The sequence below is a fragment of the Leucopleurus acutus genome (genome assembly GCF_964270905.1).
Source record: "Leucopleurus acutus genome assembly, chromosome: 5".
Lineage (NCBI taxonomy): Eukaryota > Metazoa > Chordata > Mammalia > Artiodactyla > Delphinidae > Leucopleurus > Leucopleurus acutus.
The window spans coordinates 72269306-72284010 of NC_139147.1; the positions used below are offsets into that span (position 1 = coordinate 72269306).

Genomic DNA, 14705 nt, shown 5'->3' on the forward strand with positions numbered 1-14705 from the left:
TGGGTTGAGAGAATTCTGCTCCTCCACTTCCCATAGTAAATTTCCCTTTTTGCTTAGGCAGTCTGAGTGGGTATCTGTTATTAGCAACAAAAAGAAGTTTAAAACTAATGTTTCAATCCTGGTTAGGGGGAGGGAGAGGGATGGACTGGGAGTTTAGGGTTGCAAACTATTACATTTAGCATGGATAAACAATAAGGTCCTACTGTGTAGCACAGGAAACTATACTCAATATCCTGTGATAAACCATAATGGAAAAGAATATAAAAAAAAGTATGTATGTGTATAACTGAGTCACTTTGCTGTACAGCAGAGACTAGCACAACACTAAATCAACTATACTTCAATAAAAAAAAAAATCAATCCTGGTTTAAATACTTCTTACCTTGTTCCCATAACATTATTCAGGCTCAATAGCTAAGATGATGCTGTACTTGGGTAATTTTTCAAAAGATTCCTCTAAATCTCCAGTGATTGCCCATGATAATGAGTCTTTACTGACATTTTAATAAATATTAGAATCACTGGATAAACACAGTATTATGACAATGTTTTCATTTCATAAAACAGTGGCATGGAAAGGAACTTAGGGGATGTCTAATTCAACCCTTCGCTTTCAAGAAAGGAGATCAAGGCCCAGAATGGCCAAGAACTTTGCCCATTGCTGGGATTAGAAACTTGTTTCTGTCAATACTCAGGCCAAGGTCCTTGTCAATGAATTTTTTAGGGCCAAGATGGTATTCTCCTTGCTTTAAATTTTAAGTGAGATCACTAAACAATATTTACTGACCACCCACTTAATTGGTCAGGACACTTTTAGTCACAAGTTAAAAAAAAAAAAAAAAGGCTCCAGAAATAACTTGTTTCAGGCATGGCTGGTTCCAGGCTCAACATTACTGTGAGGATTCTCTCACTCCATCCCTAGGAAAGACTTTTCACAGGTGAGGCACCTATAAGACTCACATCCTTTCAGCTTAGCTACCTCAGCAGTACAAGCCTGATTATCCTTGGACTTCTCAGTTACATGAGCCAATAAATTCCTTTTTATTCCCTTAAGTCAATTTGAGTTTGGTTTCTGTCATCTGCAGCAAACATTGACTAAAATTGAGCTTATCAAAGAGTTCTCCACAAACAAGGATAATGGTAACCAACAATCAGAATCTCTCTTTAAACCTTTGAATATAAGAGTAGGCAATTTAAGCAGAAGCTGAAAGAACATGCAGAGAAATCAGCAATCCAGGGCACGATGAAAAGAAAACTTACTCTCTACACAGTCTTGGCTTCTCTTCTCTACCTCTTCTATCTACCTTACATCTTCTGCTTAGTCAGAGTTTCTGCTTATTCATAACTTCAGCTTATTCTTGGTCCCGTCAGCACCATAGCCTGGATTGCTTCGTAATATCCTAAACTGATTTGACCTGGAACACTTTTCTTAGAAATGGCAAAAGGTGATTGTCAGCAAAGCCTTCTGGGCTTTACATAGAACAAGCAAGAACAGGTTTCCTCTTTCAACTTGGTAAAGTTCCTCATGACATCTTAGGATCAGAAACTACTAATGTTATAACTAATGTGGTGACCATATTTGGATCAGGATGTGGGCTTCCCTATGGCAGGAGGCTTGACAAGACAATGAAGATGCTTTGCAGGTAAGTAATCGTGCCTGCAATTTTCTTGGATCCTCAGGTTACTTAACATCTCTGAGTCTTGATTCCTGTGGCAAAAAATGAACAAAGTAACCCACTTCACTGATTTGGAATAAGAAAGGAAACATGTAAAATGGCTGGTACACAATCAGTACTCAGTGAATATTAGTTCTCATTCACCAAATTTTAATGTCATTTACTATAACAAGTGTTACCCAATTATCTCCTTTTGCTCAAATGTTTTAAAATTTATATGATGGAATGGTATTATTTCCACACATGACAAATAGTTCAAACAAAGAATCAGGATTTTTTTTAACCCATAAAAAGTTCTGCAGTTTTTCAAATGTTTTATTGGATTTAAAATTCTTTTAAAGGATATACAGATATATAATTAGTTTGATCAGCTACCAATATATTTTGGTATCCCTTTATTTTTGTACTCAAGAGCCAGTTCACTTTTTCTCCATGTTCAATACTTAACTTTGGTAAAATTTTGCCATGTTCGTCTTCACCTGCTGCTGAAGCATGAGTGTTTCCACCCTGCTTGGTATAAGCTGCCCTTTTGGTTTTCTTCTTGTGGGTATGTTTTATAGGACTCTTCTGTTTTTTCTCAACTTCACTGCTTACATCCCACAACATTATCTTCCCATCATTCCCTCCAGTAAGCAGCAAATAGGATTCTGGCAGAAAGCAGACATGGGATACCCCTAAGGTGTGGCCCTTAAATCCCAGTTCCTGTTCACACTTGACTCCCATCACCCTAAAGATTCGAATCTTACCATCTTCTGCACCACAACTAAAAATATTGCCACACGATGCCACAGACACAGAGTGGGCTAGGGCAGGGTTTAGAAGCTGACCAGGTGATTGTGGGTCTTCCATTTCTTCTGTTTCATCCTCCTGCAAATTTGTAATCCAGAGTGGCCGGGCTTTCTGAAGGTTCCACAGCATCACCTTTAAATAAGAGGAAGTTACATAGTTACGGTTCTAGTCAGTTTGTTTAACTAACATGCTTATTCCACTTCTAACAAAATCATCAAAGTAGCCTGAGAATGATTAGTAGGATACATTTCCAGCAATATTAAAAAAGAAATTCAGATGGCACCACGACATGCCAGTGGGATGCAACCCTGGTGCCAAAACTAGAATGCCAGTGGGCAGTAAGGAAGATAGAATTTAGAAAACAAGATCCTGAGTAACTTTTGATTAACAAACCCATTAAAGTGTAATCCAAATTCTTAAGCAGATGCCAGTTTCTTTGAGTCATTCTACCCTGATCTCTGCAGGTAAAATTGAAGATTATGAAATTTATTAATTTTCGTCTATGCTTGTTAAAGTAAAAATACCTATCAACTAAATAAACTAAACTAGAATACCACTGAAATCATTTTTATCTGGAATGCTTTTCCTTTCCTTTCACATTACCCAAATTACTCATCCTAGGGGCATAGCTCAAATTGTGTCCCTCTAGGAAGGCTTTCCTAACTATTCCAGCCCCCTTCTCTCTTTCCCATATTTAATCCCTGTTCTATTAATTGACATATACTACTAGCTTTTCAGTTTCTTGAGATTTAATTCATCTTTGCTAATGCCTAGCATAGTACCTGGAGAAAAGAGCAGAAATTCTAAACAAGTCTGTTGACTAATTTGACATCCTGGTATACTTAGCTTTTTTTTTTTTTTTTTAACATCTTTATTGGGATATAATTGCTTTACAATGGTGTGTTAGTTTCTGCTTTATAACAAAGTGAATCAGTTATACGTATACATATGTTCCCATATCTCTTCCCTCTTGTGTCTCCTTCCCTCCCACCCTCCCTATCCCACCCCTCCAGGCGGTCACAAAGCACCGAGCTGATATCCCTGTGCTATGCGGCTGCTTCCCACTAGCTATCTACCTTATGTTTGTTAGTGTATATATGTCCATGCCTCTCTCTCGCTTTGTCACAGCTCACCCTTCCCCCTCCCCATATCCCCAAGTCCATTCTCCAGTAGGTCTGTGTCTTTATTCCTGTCTTACCCCTAGGTTCTTCATGACATTTTTTTCCCTTAAATTCCATATATGTTAGCATACGGTATTTGTCTCTTTCTGACTTACTTCACTCTGTATGACAGACTCTAGATCTATCCACCTCATTACAAATAGCTCAATTTCGTTTCTTTTCATAGCTGAGTAATATTCCATTGTATATATGTGCCACATCTTCTTTAGCCATTCATCTGATAATGGGCACTTAGGTTGTTTCCATCTCCGGGCTATTGTAAATAGAGCTGCAATGAACATTTTGGTACGTGACTCTTTTTGAATTTTGGTTTTCTCAGGGTATATGCCCAGTAGTGGGATTGCTGGGTCATATGGTAGTTCTATTTGTAGTTTTTTAAGGAACCTCCATACTGTTCTCCATAGTGGCTGAACCAATTCACATTCCCACCAGCAGTGCAAGAGTGTTCCCTTTTCTCCACACCCTCTCCAGCATTTATTGTTTCTAGATGTTTTTTTTTTAAATATATTTGTTTATTTATTTGGTTGCACTAGGTCTTAGTTGTGGCAGACGGGCTCCTTAGTTGTGGCTCCAGGGCTCCTTAGCTGCAGCATGTGGGCTCATTAGTTGTGGCACGCAAGCTCCCTAGTTGCATCATGCATGTGGAATCTAGTTCCCTGTCCAGGGATAGAACCCAGGCCCCCTGCATTGGGAGCGCAGAGTCCTATCCACTGCGCCACCAGGGAAGTCCTCTAGATGTTTTGATGATGGCCATTCTGACCGGTGTGAGATGATATCTCATTGTAGTTTTGATTTGCATTTCTCTAATGATTAATGTTGAGCATTGTTTCATGGGTTTGTTGGCAGTCTGTATATCTTCTTTGGAGAAATGTCTATTTAGGTCTTCTGCCCATTTTTGGATTGGGTTGTTTGTTTTTTTGTTATTGAGCTGCATGAGCTGCTTGTAAATTTTGGAAATTAATTCTTTGTCAGTTGCTTCATTTGCAAATATTTTCTCCCATTCTGAGGGTTGTCTTTTGGTCTTGTTTATGGTTTCCTTTGCTGTGCAAAAGCTTTGAAGTTTCATTAGGTCCCATTTGTTTATTTTTGTTTTTATTTCCATTTCTCTAGGAGGTGGGTCAAAAAGGATCTTGCTGTGATTTATGTCATAGAGTGTTCTGCCTATGTTTTCCTCTAAGAGTTTGATAGTTTCTGGCCTTACATTTAGGTCTTTAATCCATTTTGAGCTTATTTTTGTGTATGGTGTTAGGGAGTGATCTAATCTCATACTTTTACATGTACCTGTCCAGTTTTCCCAGCACCACTTATTGAAAAGGCTGTCCTTTCTCCACTGTACATTCATGCCTCCTTTATCAAAGATAAGGTGACCATATGTGCATGGGTTTATCTCTGGGCTTTCTATCCTGTTCCATTGATCTATCTTTCTGTTTTTGTGCCAGTACCATACTGTCTTGATTACTGTAGCTTTGTAGTATAGTCTGAAGTCAGGGAGCCTGATTCCTCCAGCTCCGGTTTTCGTTCTCAAGATTGCTTTGGCTATTCGGGGTCTTTTATGTTTCCATACAAATTGTGAAATTTTTTGTTCTAGTTCTGTGAAAAATGCCAGTGGTAGTTTGATAGGGATTGCATTGAATCTATAGATTCCTTTGGGTAGTAGAGTCATTTTCACAATGTTGATTCTTCCAATCCAAGAACATGGTATATCTCTCCATCTATTTGTATCATATTTAATTTCTTTCATCAGTGTCTTATAATTTTCTGCATACAGGTCTTTTGTCTCCTTAGGTAGGTTTATTCCTAGATATTTTATTCTTTTTGTTGCAATGGTAAATGGGAGTGTTTTCTTGATTTCACTTTCAGATTTTTCATCACTAGTGTATAGGAATGCCAGATTTCTGTGCATTAAGTTTGTATCCTGCTACTTTACCAAATTCATTGATTAGCTCTAGTAGTTTTCTGGTAGCATCTTTAGGATTCTCTATGTATAGTATCATGTCATCTGCAAACAGTGACAGCTTTACTTCTTCTTTTCCGATTTGGATTCCTTTTATTTCCTTTTCTTCTCTGATTGCTATGGCTAAAACTTCCAAAACTATGTTGAATAAGAGTGGTGAGAGTGGGCAACCTTATCTTGTTCCTGATCTTAGTGGAAATGCTTTCAGTTTTTCACCATTGAGAATGATGTTGGCTGTGGGCTTGTCATATATGGCCTTTATTATGTTGAGGTAAGTTCCCTCTATGCCTACTTTCTGCAGGGTTTTTATCATAAATGGGTGTTGAATTTTGTCAAAAGCTTTCTCTGCATCTATTGAGATGATCATATGGTTTTTCTCCTTCAATTTGTTAATATGGTTTTTCACATTGATAGATTTACGTATATTGAAGAATCCTTGCATTCCTAGAATAAAATTGCAAATTGTACCAACCCAGCAGTCATTTCCAAGTGTTGAAAATTCCCAAATTGTTCCTGCCTGGACATTCCCTTTGTACTTCTTTACTCTTCCTAACTGCCCAAGAGTCCAAGGTATCTCACAATTTCTCAACCACCTGATCAAGCAGTATCACCCTAAGCAAGAGAGGCAAGGTATTAAAGGAAAAGAATATTAAAGAAAATTGATTTGAAGGAAAAGTATACAAGCGTTCAGGGCTTAAGGTCCAATAAAACGTCAAAGGGAGAGAAAGTGGACAACTGGCAAATGTTCAGAAGTGAATGCAAGCATATCAAAGTGACCCTGCTCAAAAATTTCTCCTACAAAAACATTCCTTTCCACATAAAAGATTCATTTTCAAGGGGGTAAAAAAAAAGGCTCCTCTACTGTCCCAGTCCTTAAGTTCTGTACTAGAGATCTTTCAAACTCCAGAAAGAACAAACCTTTGAACCATTTATTTTCAAATGTGGAAATGAGAGAGAAAGAAAACCAATGTGTATGCTACAGAAATTCATGATGGCTTCAAATTTCCAAAGGTCCTTATAAGAAAAAACTATATTTGAGTGGTGGTACACATGTATTTGTTTAATGTTATTTTTTATACCTTATACATATATTACGACTATTATTTTGGGCCTATTTAATAAAAGATTAAGCAGTCTCAAGTGTCTTAATAAATCATACTTCATTCTTAAGGTCCCTGCCTCTTTGAGTAAGCATTGCCTATTTAATTTTATTTTTTATTTATAAAATTTTATTTATTTATTTATGGCTGCATTGGGTCTTTGTTGCTGCACACGGGTTTTCTCTAGTTGCGGTGAGCGGGGGCTGCTCTTCGTTGCAGTGCGTGGGCTTCTCATTGCAGTGGCTTCTGCAGAGCACAGGCTCTAGGCACACGGGCTCAGTAGTTGTGGCTCTTGGGCTCTAGAGCGTAGGCTCAGCAGTTGTGGCACATGTGCTTAGTTGTTCCACGGCATGTGGGATCTTCCTGGACCAGGGCTCAAACCCATGTCCCCTGCATTGGCAGGCGGATTCTTAACCACTGTACCACCAAGGAAGCCCGCACTGCCTATTTAAACCTATCTAAATCAAAGGGTATAATTTTTATAACTTGTATAATAACAAAGATAGGTGTGTTGAACCCATCTATTTTATGTGGCAATAATTCAATTCCTGCCTTGAGATAAAACACACTTGTTCAGAGAGAAATAACTCATCATTAATCTGATAAGAACTCCCTTCCACTATTATGCCTACATTCTTGGACTCCCCCATAGACTAGCTATTCTTAAGGTTTAGAAAAATACCAGATAACCAGGTTTTAAGAAATACTGATAAATTGGAAGAAATTATAGTTTCTACGTCAGTTAAAGAAGTAATTTTTTAAAAGCCTGGCTGTATTATCTTAGCCACTGTTGTTACATCACAACCCAATGCAGAAGTTAATCTACAGTGTATTTTTAGCAATTCTTGACAGTCAAATCAAAATGCAATTACCAAAAAAAAAGAAAAAAAAAGAAAAGAAATTACCTAAGCCTTCTTCTCACAAAACATTTATTTCCTTTACTGTTCTCTAGCAGCTGCCTGCCACTAAACATTCTCATCTAGAACTGGAGGTAAAATGGTAAATTCTGGGTGCCTGCTTCTTATCTAATCTGTGATTGCTGCACACCTAATTGTTTATTGCCATGCCTAGTAGTTAATGAACCAGTCATTGAAAACTGGTATAGCTTAAGGATGAAAGAATGACTAGTCAAAGAGACACTGTACAATCTGCCTACTTAAAACAGATATCTGACTGGTTGCGTAGGTCTTTCTGCCCAACCAAGTAAGCAGATTATCTCCACTAGGACAGAAAATGTAGGAGGTTTATTAAAGTTTTGGACAAGACCTAGGAGTAGAAAGGAGTTTAGAGGTTATGGGGTCACTAAGCCTTGTAGGTATAAATGATTCTCAATAGAGGCACTACAAATTTTTGGTCGGACAATTCTTTATTGTTTAGGGGCTGCCCCAGCACTGCAGGACAACTACCAATTCTTCCTACTAAATGCCAATAGTTTGGGGGGAGGGGCTGGCAGTCATAGTGACAACAACTAAAATTAGCCTTATTATTTCTAAATTATAAGGAGGTGTGGAGGGTAGAGGAGGGAATGGTAAAGACCACTGGCCAAGAAGTGGCCACAAGTCTTAGAAGATACTAATATATAGTTGGGAATGTAGATTAAATGCCTAGAACAGTGCTGGGGGAGCCCGTAAACAATAAAGCAGTGGGAAGTAGTAAATGTAAAGCAGTGGGAAGTAGTAAATGCTCACCAAAGAGAAGCCATGACTATTCTCACTCCAGTGATTTTTAGAGTAAAAACAATAATAGATCCAGGCCCTCCAACTTTTTTTTTTTTAAACAACAGACTTTGTAGAGAGTGGGTGATAAACTCTGACTTTAGCATGACTTTGTTTAAACAGATGTTTAGAATCAAATATTTGAATTCTCATGTTTTAGGAATGTCTTAAAGCATAGAGAAAGGAACAGCAAAAGATTAATAATTACTCTGTGAATCAAATCTACTAAACTTTGTCAAGTTAGCATTAAACATGCAGTAGAAGTAAAGCTTATGGTTCATAAAATACATAAGACATGTTAGTAGAGAATAGAAAATGGAAAGATATATTTAGCCCAATTAATAATTTGATTCTGTTACCAAATCGCATCTAGAAATTACCCAAGTACTCTCTGCAAGACATCACCTGCATATCCAGTCCACATGACACCAGGCTCTGAGGTCTTTGAGGCCGAAAAGCTACAGAAGAACAGATATTGGAATGTCTCTTCAGTGATCTGCTAACTTTCTTATTTTCCAAGTCTAGGATTTTGATTGTTCCGGAGTCATCAGCAGAAGCCAGAAGGTTTTCAGTTTCATTCAGTGAAACACAGTTGATTTCTTCTTCATTCACATGAAAATCGTCCAAGGATCCTTTGAGAGACCTGACATCCAGTATGCTAATGGTTTCTCCATGTGAGGCATAGAGCTTGGTGGGGCAGGAGGGAGCGAATAAGACACTGGTAACATCGTCTGCCCCTTGGAAGCGTGTGTGTCCTAATGGAGTCCCATCTTCACCCCAAACCATGAGATCTCCACCTTCTGCTCCAGAAGCCACTAGCCCTTCTTGACTTGCATTCAGGCAGAGAACAGGAGAAAAATGTCCACCAGTCCACTTGACTGCCATAATGGCTCAGGTGACTCTGTGAAGAAGGGGGAAAAATTATAATCTCGTGTTTTATCTAAGAACTTCACGAGAGACATATTCAATAAGCAGTATTTCATTTAAATATTAAAAGACATCTAAAAAACTCAATCAATAAAAAAAGACATTTGAAGATCAAGCCTACAAAGCCTAGTTGAACACAAGATTGTGGTGCACCTGGCTGGCACATGCCTACATGGGCTTTCCTTGCAATCAGGGGCACAGGTAAGCCTGGTCCTCCAGCCTTTGATGTGAGGCTCACATAAGAATAAACAATAAATATATTTATTTTAAATTAAGAAAAATCCTTTTGAAGAAAGGGCTGCACAATCATCAGGTTATATCCTTTATCTGAATAATGTTTATAGAGAATGAGCCCTGGAACTAGACTCTCTGGGTTTGAATAGCTCTATTACCTATCAGCTGGGCAACTTTGGGCACATTACTGAATCTCTCTCTAATTCACTTTCATTCTCGATAAAATGGGGGTAATAATAACATCCATTTCACAGGATCAGATCGGATTAAATGACATAATAAATGTCAAGCACATATAACAGTGCCTGGTACATAATGAGGGCTCAACAAATATTACCACTGTCACTTTTCTTACTTTTATTAGGCTAGTCAAAGTGGCATCATATATACTACACAAATGGTCCTCAAAGTATAGTATCCAGGAGCATTAGCACCACCTAGGAACTTGTTAGAAATATAAATTGTTGGACCCCACTCTAGACCCACTGAATCAAAACTCTGGGGTTGGCACCCAGCAATGTGTTTTTTGTTTTGTTTCGTTTTGTTTTGTTTTTGCAGTACGCGGGCCCCTCACTGCTGCAGCCTCTCCCGTTGCGGAGCACAGGCTCCAGACGCACAGGCTCAGCGGCCATGGCTAACGCACCCAGCCGCTCCACGGCATGTGGGATCTTCCCGGACCGGGGCACGAACCCGTGTCCCCTGCAACGGCAGGAGGACTCTCAACCACTGCGCCACCAGAGAAGCCCCCAGCAATGTGTTTTAACAAGCCCTCCAGGTGATTCTGATGTATGCTAGAATTTGAGAACCTGTACTACACCAGTAATCATCAGGGGAACTGGTTAAAAATGCAAACCCTTGGGTCTTACCATCGGAGACTAATTCAGTACATTATTTAATTTTATTCTCAAAACAACACTTCTGATTGGTAAATATTATTCCATTTTACAGGTAATAAAACTGAGTCTCAGAAATGTTAAATAATTTTCCCAAAGTCACCTGGCTCTTAGGATTTGTACTTGGGATCTAATATAAAGGGATCCTAAACTTCTAAACAATGAAGACCTTTTTCTAACAATTCTACTTGACAACAGGTTTAACTTGTTAGTATTCTTTGAAAGTGCAGAAAACGATTATTAGAAAGCTGCTAATAATTCATTACTGCTTCTAAATATATTCACATATTTTTAATCACATTATCACCTACTTGAACTTATATAACAGTAGTACTTATGTGCAAAATTTAGTTTCCTGATATGCTAGGCAGCCTGTATCTGTAATTGTAACTGCCACATAATACTACCCCCTCTCGTAACTACCTCCTGTGCAAAGCGAAAAAGGAAATAGGGGCAATTTCTACAACTCTAAGTGGTCAAAAGGAAGCAAACAAATCTATCTAAATTTAATTTTTCATTCCACAAGACAAGGGAGAATTTATCTAGTAAGAAACTGCCATAGTTGCTTTACTATTTTCAGATACAATACCTGAATTTAGTTCAATTGTACAGAGATAAATTTCCTAAAATTGTTTTGAAAATAATTTTAAAATAATCTGGTGATCTGCCTAAAATTTCTATTCCCAACACAAAGGTTATTTCCTCCTCTTTTAGCCACACACACAAACAAAATCACTAACTAGACTGCAAAAAATCACCAATCTAATAGTAATCGAAGTAACAGAAACAAGATCACAAAATCAGCAATTTTCATACAGATAAAATGGAAAAAAGACAAAAAGATACATTTTTAAATTTCAGCAGAAGCACTCAATTAGTAAACAGAGGAAACTAATTAAATAGAGACTGAAACAAGTTTAGGAGAGGTTTGGAGAGGAAATAACTCAAAGGGAGATAAAGACAGGGAACTCTGGTGGTTTGATTTTTGCCAACAAGTACTGAAATAGTAGTTAAATAACAAAGACTTTTGCCAAATGTTCCAGATAAACCAAGGAAAAAGGACACTTAACACAATTTAAAATGAAAGGTATTAATATTATTTAGGCTTAGGAACTGTCATTTGTGGTGACTATTGACTTATATGATAAATACAATATCCTACCTTAAAATATGAAATTTGAATTAATCACTGAAAAGTTACAAATAGTTTTATTTAACTCTGTCATGAATCTTTAGGGTATTGACCACTTATTTCCTAAGTCAGAGTTTTAATTTTTCTACAATGAATTAACTTTAAAGTCCAGAAGTCTGCCCCCTACAGCTTTAGGATTTTGTGTCCATGTAAGTTTTGGATCCCTGTTGGGATATATTAGGTTTTTGCTAAGACAAGAATAAGGCAGGGTTTCTAGTACTTCTATTTCTCCATCACTCATCTACTCACAAGGGACCTAAGTAAATGCTGACAAGCAGACTAAAGTTTTAGCAGGTTTTCTTCCTAATATAACTCTTTTCCAGAAAAGATTAACTCAATTTTAAAGATACATTTGGTTAAACTCCACCCCAAAGTGTGAGAAGTTAGGCAATAAATGAATTTTGTATTTAAAGAGACTATTATAGACAACACCACAGTTCCTGTAAATTTTTCCATAATGGAAGCAGTAGTAACTCTTGGACTATTACTCTCACAAGTCCAAGGTCAGCTCTACCTTAACCTCTATGCACCAGAGTAAAGAGCAAATTAAACTTCTAATCTCTATACCACGTGGATGATATTCACTGATCACCTAGCTAGTCAGAAAAATTAAAATAGAGACCTATTATGTGGAATGTTAGGAAAAAGAGTTGGGAAAGCCCCAGAAATCCATACATTCTGAGGCTTTTAATTTTATCATGCAGAGTATTGATCAGGGATTCAATGAGAGCCCCCCAGATCACCTGTTTACTTAGTCTACAAAATTAAAATTATTTGTTATTATTTGAAACACATTCGAAGATCACCATCAAAAAGTGTTAAACAATCAGACTGCTGCGGTACGAGGTAGCGGGAAAAATTAACTACATATGGGTTAAATCAAAATAATCTTTCAGAAATGAGTTGGCAAGCCACTGTTTCTTGTTTTTCTTTTACTGGGACTGGAAAGCCTACCTGGAAATAGCTAAGTGCCACTATCCCCACACTCAGGTATCAAGTCACCTAGCTTTTCTCTTAGGTAGATGACTAAAGGGTCAAGCACGGTAATTAATCATATCCCAGTGTGAATTAGTTTAATTAGATACTGGATTCCTTCCTTCTTACACCTAATGAGATCATGGAGTGAGAGGGGGCAAGGAAGGTGGGGTACTATGAGAACATTTTTATAAAGGGTGCGGTGCAAAGATGGAAGTTCTAAACAGTGACAGGGCAGAAAAAGGGTACTGAACATGGCGGAGGGGACATGATCAGGAGGGTGATGAGCAGGCAAGAAAGAAAAGGAGGTAGTGATAAAGGAAATCTTTTCCTACTTTGAAATCCTACCTGGGCCACTTGGGGGGTACTTTGCCACAAAAAGTCACCTCACTGAGTGGACAAGATGTGCCAGAATTATTTCATCAGATCCTTCAAAGGCTCTACCTCACACCATGGCAGACAGGATAGAGGGCAATGTCTTTAATAACTGAATGCTCTCTACTCTAAACACTTACTCCTGTCATACCTCCATGTATCCATTTGTCCTTTTCAAGTGTCTGTGCCTTTAAAGCTATTCATTCTGTCTGTTCTTTGTCCCCTTCTTGGATGGACTGACTCTACTTATCCTTGAAGTTGTAAAAGAAACTTCAGTGCCTTTCCAGACAAATCTTGGACCGTCTTCCTTGGATGGCTGAAAGCTGAAAAATGAATAATAAATAAAACTCCGAAGTCTGAGATCTAAATAATGTGATAGTCACTATCACTGTAATAAGTATAGGTCAACTTTTCTTGACATGTTTGAGTTTTCCAAAGTTGGTCTCGATGTGGAGAAGCTAGACAGCAACCGAAGTGGCTGAAGGGCTGTGGTACTGGCACTAGTAAGAATGAAAAGAATCTGGGTTACTAAGCTTGGAGGAAAAAACATCTGGGAAGAAGGGACTGGCAAGTAATAACCAAACACCACCCATCAGAGAGTAGAGATGGTAGGTGCTGTTCTTTTGTTTTTACTGGAGAACAAGAAATTGACTATACACAGCAAGGGAGCTTTTGGAAAGATTCCTTACTACGTAAAGGCAAGACAGTGGAATTGACTACTAAAAGAATCTGTGAAACCTATTATTATAATAATTATCTCATAGTTGTTTAGAGAGTTATATAAACACCCCTGTAAAGGGCCTCAGTAGGTTGCCTGGCTTACATGATAGATATTATTTTCTCGTACCAAGCATTCTTTAAAGGCTGTCAGAAAACGTTCTGGCCACCTAGGAAAACGCAATATGACTAAATAATGCTGAAACTCTTTCCCTTCCAAGAAGCCTTCTATAATTATAGCCTCCATGTCATTCTCCCTATTGGAATGTCTCATTAGTTAAAAACACACTGCTTTAATTCGCCTACCAATCGTGGGTTAGTAGGAAAGACTAGGAAAAGCCACATTTTGTCCAAAAGAATGTAGCACTTAATAAGCACTTAAACGGCACTTTAAGGTTATCCAAACACTGGGGGGTGGGGGGTTGGGGAAGGTGTTCAAATGTGGCGACCTCACATGCTGTATATACGCTGGGACACACGTTCTGATAAGCACTGATACTAAGGGAGAACAAGAGGGCCTGACCAGAAAAACACGACCTCACCTGCCGAAGGACTGGCTAATAAGGAGAGGGAAATTTCATGCGTTAGATTGGAAAGGTGAAGCAGGGACCCAAATGACTCAGCGAAAACTTATAGGAAAAGTGGTCCAGAAAAGCCGACGCGAAACCACTAGATTAAAAAAGAGAAAAGGCACCGGAGGATAGCCCGGAACCCACCGGCGATAGCCTCATACCTGCGCTTCCAGCTTCTCTCCTAGGCGCCAGGTGATGACCTCACCCGTGGGCGCCCAATCCCATCTAGCGTAGTGGGGGGAGGCGCCTCAGCCAAACAGTCACATCCGGGGCCGAGAGGAACCGCGCGAGCTGGGCGTGCGCCCTTGCTTCGTGCCCTCAACCCGCATGGCGGAGGCACGGGCGCGCCGCCGGGAGGCCGTGCGAGTCGGGCCGTTCCGGTGCCCGCGCTGAGCCGCGGGGGAG

At 38.8% G+C, this 14705-nt stretch overlaps 1 protein-coding gene across 2 annotated transcripts; it reads right to left on the reverse strand.

The window, feature by feature from the left end:
* Positions 1-1979: 1979 nt before the first annotated feature.
* On the reverse strand, positions 1980-14487 carry WDR53 (WD repeat domain 53). 2 transcript variants are annotated; one of them, XM_082839808.1, is made up of 4 exons: positions 14462-14487; positions 8821-9316; positions 2423-2597; positions 1980-2323 (listed from the first exon to the last, which is right to left on the reverse strand). In XM_082839808.1, the coding sequence occupies exons 2-4, from the start codon at positions 9298-9300 to the stop codon at positions 2001-2003; spliced, it is 978 nt and encodes a 325-aa protein (XP_082695934.1). In that variant the 5' UTR covers positions 9301-9316; positions 14462-14487; the 3' UTR covers positions 1980-2000. The 2 variants fall into 2 exon arrangements, with proteins under 2 accessions (XP_082695934.1, XP_082695933.1); XM_082839807.1 differs by having other exon boundaries at positions 1980-2597.
* Between the last annotated feature and the right edge of the window lie 218 nt (positions 14488-14705).

Bases quoted from the DNA above. Each gene is read 5' to 3' on its own strand.
- WDR53 (XM_082839807.1), bottom strand. From the start codon at position 9,300: ATGGCAGTCAAGTGGACTGGTGGACATTTTTCTCCTGTTCTCTGCCTG. The intron at 2,598-8,820 runs GTGATGTCTTGC...TCTTATTTAAAG, and splicing joins CATGTGGACTGGATATGCAG to GTGATGCTGTGGAACCTTCA.